This window comes from Nannospalax galili, unplaced genomic scaffold (assembly GCF_000622305.1).
Source record: "Nannospalax galili isolate Female #2095 unplaced genomic scaffold, S.galili_v1.0 scaffold1631, whole genome shotgun sequence".
Taxonomy (NCBI): domain Eukaryota; kingdom Metazoa; phylum Chordata; class Mammalia; order Rodentia; family Spalacidae; genus Nannospalax; species Nannospalax galili.
Genome location: NW_008329035.1, coordinates 1,159,568 through 1,167,163, shown reverse-complemented (window position 1 = coordinate 1,167,163; position 7,596 = coordinate 1,159,568). Strand labels below are relative to the sequence as shown.

Below are 7,596 nucleotides of genomic sequence, written 5' to 3'. Positions count from 1 at the left end.
TCAGTCAAAGAATTTCATTAGAGATGTAGGTTTTCCTCCACATGGTCTTCCCTTTGTTTTTTGTTTTTTTTGTGTTTTTTTTGGGGGGGGTTGGAGGGTCTCATTTTTTTGTATTTTTTCTGTATTGCATCCAGTATTCTTTAATATTTTCTTCATATGCCCGTGTACATATATGTATGCATATATACATGGTACTTTAGAGTTGTTAAAATAGAATGTGTGGTTCAAGATTCTGTGCGTGCTCATTTCTCATCATATTTGCACTTCCTTTGTTCTCTTGTTTTGAGACAAGCCAATCTGGACCCTCAGACCTCTGCCTCAGCCTCCAGAGTATTACAGGCATGTTCCACCATGCTGTTACCTTCTTTCTTTGATAAATCTTTTTTTTGAAAGCATTTCAGTCTGTACCCCTGATTGGCTTTGAACTTGTGGCAGTGCTTGGTTGATGTGTGTTCTATGTCTTATTTAAATCTTCTAGATTTGTATGGGGGTGAGGAGGGCACATGCATGCATGGTGTGCAAGTAGACACCAGAGGCCAGCATCTAGTGTTTGCTGCTGTAGTTACCCACCTTATTTTTTTTGAGACAGGTTCTCTCACTGAATCTGGAATTCAACCATTTTACCTAGACTGACTGGCGAGTGAGTCCTGGGATCTGCCTGTCTCTGTCCCTTCCCACTGCTAGGGTTACAGATATATGCCACTGTATTTGGCTTTTATGTGGGTCCTAGGGAACGTCCTCAGTATATGGCAAGCACTTTACTGACTGAGTTATCTTGCCAACCCTTGCATCTAATCTTTTTTTTTTTTTTGGTCTTTTTGAGGCAGGGTCTCCCTGTAGCCCCATCTGGTCTGGAACTCACTATGTAGACTAGGCAGGTCTTGAATTCAGAGATCCACCTGCCTCTGCCACCAGAGTGCTGAGATTAAAGGTATGCCCCACCAAGCCCAGCTGCGTCTAATTTTTTTAAGAAAGATTTATTTACTCATGTATATATATGTGTGTGCCTTGAGTGTATGTATGTATACTATAGGTGTGCAGATGCTCATGGAGGCCAGAAAAGGGTATTAGATCCCCTAGAACTGAAGTCATAGGTAGTTGTGACCTGCCATATGTGGGTGCTGGGAAACCAAACCTAGGTCCTCTGTAAGAACATTAAGTGCTCTTAACTGAGCCATCTCTCTAGCCCCACTTCTTTATCTTCAACTTAAAGGACTGCTTTCTTCTCTAAATGGACCATTGCTGTGATTTATGGAATTCATATTTTTGTTAGATTATTTATTGTTTGTTGATGTAGATCTCAAGTCTGGGGTGTTTGTGTAGTTGGTTTTTTGAGAAAAGGTCTTCATTGTAGCTAATGCTGACTGTAAACTTCCAATGTAGGCCAGGCTGGCATAGCCAGTTGTGGTGGCTTCCACCTGTAATCCTAGCACTAGGAAGGCAGAGAAAGGAGTATTACTGCAAGTTTGAGGCTAGCCAGTCTATGTAATGAGCTTCAGGCCAGCTAGAACTACGTAGTAAGAGCCTGTCTCTAAAAATTAAATTTTAAAAACTCAATCACGGCTTAAAAGATTTGAAGACAGTATATTGGCATTTATAGTCAACCAGTGTGGCGCTGTACCTTCTTTCAAGATAAGGACAAGTGGTGGTCTCTTTTTCCTGCTTGTTTGTTTGGGGATGCTGGTCTTGTACATGTTAGGTAAGCAAGTGCTCCATTGAGCTGCATCTTCAGCCCACAATAATGGTCTTTAGGGAACTTTGACAGAGACCAGTTACTTTCCTTTGTATGGCTGAATTCTATATATAACCTATTAAGGTCGCCAAGCCTGTTTGTTTCCCAGAACAAGTAGTTTGAAGTCTTGTGACCTATTTTCTGAATGTTGTTTGAATAAATTAATAATATAGAATAATTTATTCCATTACAAAGTAAGTTGAAGGCTGGGGCTGTAGCTTAGAAGTAGAGCATTTGCCCCTGTGCATCCCAGTACTGCTGAAAAAACAAAACAAACAAAAACCCAAGAAAGTGGGTAGAGTTGAATTTTACTTAAAAATGTTATATTTCTAATTTTGCCATATTGTAGTCTGTAAATTAATATTTCCCTCTTCTTGATTTGGACATGGGTAACAAATGTGAATTTGTGTATTATGCTTGGTCTTTCTAGGGATTTGAATTTCAGAAACTTGGATTTTGTTGGTAATGATGAATGTGCTAACTTGCTGAAATTGAAATATTCATTTTGCTAAATATATTAAGCAAGATAGTTGTAAAACTAATTGTATAATTGTATGTATTTTTCTTTAGAGCTCAATTCCCCCAAAATTATAAAAGCAGGGAAACTCAAGACAAAGAAATCCAACAAGGTAGGCCTTTATAGGAAGTAGCTCTTTAAAAAAAATTATTTTAATTTTATATGTACAAGTATGTGTATGTGTGTGCCACATGCATGAGTGCCTGTGGAGGCTGAAAGGGGGCATTGGATACCCTGTAACAGGAGTTGAGACTGTTGTGAGCTGCTATTGTGGGTGCTGGAACAAACCTTGGTTCTCAGTAAGAACAGTCAATGCACAATCACCAAGCCGTCTTCTCCAGCCCCAGGAAGTAGTTCTCTTTTTAAAAAAATATTTTATTTATCATTTTTATTTTATGTGTATGAGTGTTTTGCCTGCATGTATGTAAATATGTGACATGCTTGTCAGACAGAAGAAGGTGTTGGATCCCCTGAACCTGGAGTTAGAGATGATTGTTAGCCACCATGTGGGTGCTGGGAATTGAACCCAGGTCCTTTGGAAGAACAAGTGTTCTTAACTGCTGAGCCATCTCTCTAGCCCCAGAAAGTAGTTATTAAATGAAAGTTGTTTAGAAACAATTCTGCTTGAAATTTGTTCATAAGACCACTGATTTTTATTTCACAGTTTTCTGTTGTCTGGAGGACATTTGAACTAATTTGCTATGTTTACATATAAGTATAGGTGATTTTTTTCTTTGTTTTGGTCTTTTTGAGACTGGGTCTCCTTATAGCCCCAGCTGGTCTGGAAATTACTATCACTTTGATTTTGTTATTTGTCATTGTGGTTTTTTTTTTTTTGAGTCAGGGTCTCATGGAGACCAGGCTGACCTTGAACTTGCTGTGTACCTAAAGTTGACCTTGAACTCCTGTTCCTCCTGCTTCTAAGTGTTGGAATTACTGTTGTAGCCACCATACCTGGCTAAAACAATGACTTTTAGCTTTTTTTTTTAATTTAAAAATTCTAAAGGTAATTTTGAGTCCTAACAGTTGTTTTATTACCTTTTAGGCTAGTGATTTCAGTGATATGGCAAACTGGCCAACACCAGGTGAATTAGTGAACACAGGGGTAAGTATTTAAAACATTACAAACAATTTTTATTTCAGCATTCTTTGCTGTGATGAGTATGTTTAAAGACTTGGCTCATTAGTAGGATTATTGTTTTGATTTGCAGTCGTCCTTTGATGTTACTAGTAGTATTAGTAATGAATCTGGTGGCTAATGTTTACCCAGACTAAGCTTTACCTATTGTTTTTGTAATAATGATCACATATAAATCATAATAAATCAAAATTTTGTATTTTTATAAGATTATACATTTTGGTAAGAAGTGGATGAAAATTTGACAACTATCTCTTTTGTAGTTTTTACCCGATTATCAAATACTGACTTCATTTATATCTCCCTACCTGGTTGTATTCCCAGGAGATAACCTTATATTTGAGGATGGGATGAGGTGTTTGTATCATTTTTGTAATTTTAAAAAAAGGATTAATTTTTGCCAGGTGTGGTGGTGCACTTCTTTAGTTCCCGCACTCGGGAGGCCAAGGCAGATGGATCTCTGTGAGCTCAAGACCAGCCTGGTCTACATAGGGAGTTCCAGGCCAGCTGGGGCTACAGGGAGACTGTCTCAAAAAGACAAAAAAAAAAGGATTAATTTTTAATGTGTCTAATTGAAACCTATTTTGTTTCAAACTTTGTGCTATATATGTTATTTATTCATTTTTATCTTATAAGTGTTATCCCTGCATGTATGTAAGTCCACCCATGTCGTGCACTTCTGCCCATGGAGGACAGAAGAGGGTGTTGGATCCCCTGGAACTAGAGTTACGAATGGTTGTTAGCTGCCATATGGGTGCTGGAATCAAACCCAGGTCTTCTGAAAGAGCAGCAAGTGCTCTTAATCGCTAAGCCATCTCTCCAGCCCCCTACATATGTATATATATATATACTCTGATTTATAATCTTCAATATATGTTGAAGCATTTTATATAGATATATATATTTGCACTTAACATATATGCATATGTCATATCAAGACGTGTGCAATGGGGATTGATTGATTTTGTTGTTTTTAAGACAGGATAGTCTAGGCTGGCCTTTAACCTAGGATTCTTCCTCAGCTTCCTGAGGCCTGAGATTAGTCATTACCTGGCTGAATGAATTTGCTTTTAATTTTAACTATGAAATAAGCTGTAAAAGAAGACTCAACATATATCAAGGGGCTTTTTAGAGAGGGAGCCTATATGGTTTAAATGACTGTCTTTTCATTTGACATTGTAATTACTATTTGTAATTTGTGAAATATTATTGGAGTTTGGTTACATATATTAAGTAAAATAGTTTTAATTGATAAGTAACATAGGATAAACTACATGTAGATGTATAATTTGATAAGTTGTGGCCGGAGTATACATGAAGAACATTATCAGTATCAAGATAATAACTATTGCTTTCAAATGTTTCCTTATACTTTCTTGTCTCATTTATCTCCCCATCAAGCAGCCGCCAATATGCTTTCTGCCACTATGAATTAATTTGTTTTTTCTATGAATGTAGAATTGTACAGGAGGTACTCTTATTGCTGGTTTATTTGGTATTATTATCCTGAGATCTCGTTATGTGTATCAGTAATACATCTTTTTATGTTTGTTTATTTGTTTTGGAGAAAGAATCTCTCTGTAGTCCCAGCTGGCCTGGATCCCAGGTGGCCTGGAACTTGATATGTAGACCAGGCTGGCCTCATTTCACAGAGATCCTGGTTGTAACATTGTCCATTCTGTCCATTTGATTATTGTTAATGGCTATTTAGGGTGACTCTAGATTTTGCATATTATAAATGAAACTGCTTTATTAAATTTTTAGTACAAAATTTTGCGCATATATATACTTTGAGTTTTTTTTACAGTAAATAGCTAGGAGTAGATTAGCTAGCTCATATACTCTATATTGGGGCTAGAGAGATGATTCAGCAGTTAAAAGCACTGGCTCCTATTGCAGAGGACCTGGGTTATGTTCCCCATATCCACATGGCCACTAACTCCAATTCCAGGGGATCCAATGACCTCGTCTGGCCTCTGCAGGCACTGCATGACACAGGAGCACTTACATACATGCAGGCAAACACTCATGTACATAAAATATAAATAAAAATTTATTTAGCTTCTTAACAAACTTTCCTACCAGCAGTGTCTAAGAATTCCAGTTATTGCTGGTGTGCTGAGCACACTTTTAGTCCCTGTACTTGGGAGGCAGAGGTAGGCAGATTGCTGTGAGTTTGAGGCCAGCCTGGTTTACCTAGCAAGTTTCAGGCCAGCCAAGACTACATGGTGACACCCTATATCAAAGAAATAAAAATAATAAAAATTAAAGAATTTCAGTTACTTAACAGTATCAGTTACTCTTAATATGATTTCTAAAACATTGTAGCCTTTTCATTGAATGTATGTTATTGCATTGCAGCTTCAATTTGCATTTCTTTGACTAATAGTAGAGAGCATCTGTCTTCTCCTATGTTTATGTGTCTGTCTGTCTATGTATTTGGGGGTTGGCAATTGGGTATTTAACCCAGGGCCTCATGCATACTAGGCAAATACTCCACTGTTAAAGACCTACATCCTCAGCTTTCCAGCTTTTTATTTTTGATGTTATTTTCTTTTTCATTTGTTTTATACTATTTAGGATATTGACACAAATTTTTGGATATGTTAGTGAAATGTTAATGGAAATGGTTCTATTCAGATCACTCTTTTGCAGTCTCCAAGTGTTATCAGTCAAGGAAATAAGAAGCCACAAGTTAGAAAAGAAAAAGAAGAGAAGATTGAAAAAAGAAGCAACAGTGAAAGCAAAGAAAACCGGGAAGCAAAACTAGATGGTCCAGCTGAAAATGTCAGCGAAGATGAGGCTCAGTCCAGTAACCAGCGGAAGAGAGGTCAGCTTGCCTGTTTCTTCATTTTGACTTTTAATTTTTGAAGACAGTGTGATGATGCCTCATCAAATGTGTGTTTTGTGTTAAACCACCTGCAGTGGTAACTGATTTGGTCTGTTAGGCAGGCTTGCCTGCCTCCCTTCCTTTTCCTCCCTTCTTTCCTTCTATCCTTTTTTTGTTTCCATTTAACCTATATTCTTTTTAAAAATTCTTTATTTTTTAATTTTATGTATATGAGTGTTATGAAGTACACCCGTGTCATTCAGTGCCTCTTCAATGACAGAAGAGGTCATTGGATCCCTGGAACTGGAGTTAAGGATGGGTGTTAGTTGCCATGTGGGTTCTGGGATTTGAACCTCAGTCTAGCCCTGACTTCATAGTGATCTGCCTGCCTCTGCCTCCTGAGAACAGAGATTAAAGGAGTGAGCCACCATGCCCCACTTTTAAGATTTTGTTTGATTAAAAAATATTGTAAATTGTGTGTGTGTGTGTGTGTGTGCGTGTGTGTGTGTGCATGTGCATGCACACATGCTTGTGTGGAATATGTACTTATGAGTGTTGTTGCCTGAGGAGGCTAGAAGAGGGTGTTGGATCCCTTGGAGCTGGAGTTGCAGGTACTTGTGAACCACACAATGTGGATGTTGGGAATCATCCTCTCGAAGAGCAGTGCATGCTCTTAATCACTGATCCATCTATTCAGCCCCAATTTTAGTCAATATTTTTTATATAAAAAATAAATTATGGGGCTGGGTCTGGTGGCACATGCGTTTAATTCCAGCACTCAGAAGGCAGAGGCAGGTGGATCTCTGTGAGATCAAGGCCAGCCTGGTCTACATTATGAGTTCAGGCCAGCTGTGGCTATACGGAGACCCCCCCCATCTTAAAAAAAAACCCAAAAAATTAAATTATAAAGGACAAATGTTACTGTCCTATATTCTTTTCCATTTTCTTTTCTGGACTTTTCATGCATTTAAGAGCAGATGATAACTTCTCTGCTTGGTAGAAGCCTTTATTCATTGACTGTTCTGAACCTAGAGTAAGCAGCAGGCAATAGGGTGGGAAATATAGGCAAGGTTCATGGTAACTTTCAATTAGGACTTTATTTTGAATATCTTGGGAGGCCAATGAAGTACTTGAATATCTAATCTTTAATGTCAGAGTTAAGGGTTAGGCTTCCTTGATATAATAAGCAAAGCCTGACTGCTCACAAGTAGGTGGAACAGAATAAGCAAGTGTTAAACAATTTTTCTCTATTTATTAATTTATTAACTGCTTTATCACTTAACTTTTCCCCTGCTTCTTATAGTCTTTATGGCTGTCTACAATTCATACATTTTATAAACCTGTCATTTTACTCTAAAATTTGTCTCTCCCTCTCTCTC

At 37.8% G+C, this 7,596-nt stretch overlaps 1 protein-coding gene across 1 annotated transcript in view; it reads left to right on the top strand.

Moving 5' to 3' along the window:
• Positions 1-7,596, top strand: part of Larp1b (La ribonucleoprotein domain family member 1B) — a gene marked incomplete in the record, with an annotated part of 109,095 nt that overhangs the window by 7,836 nt on the left and 93,663 nt on the right. The window contains 3 exon segments of the mRNA XM_017797383.2: positions 2,303-2,361; positions 3,295-3,354; positions 6,028-6,217. Of these exon segments, the coding sequence (XP_017652872.2) occupies positions 2,303-2,361; positions 3,295-3,354; positions 6,028-6,217 (309 nt within the window).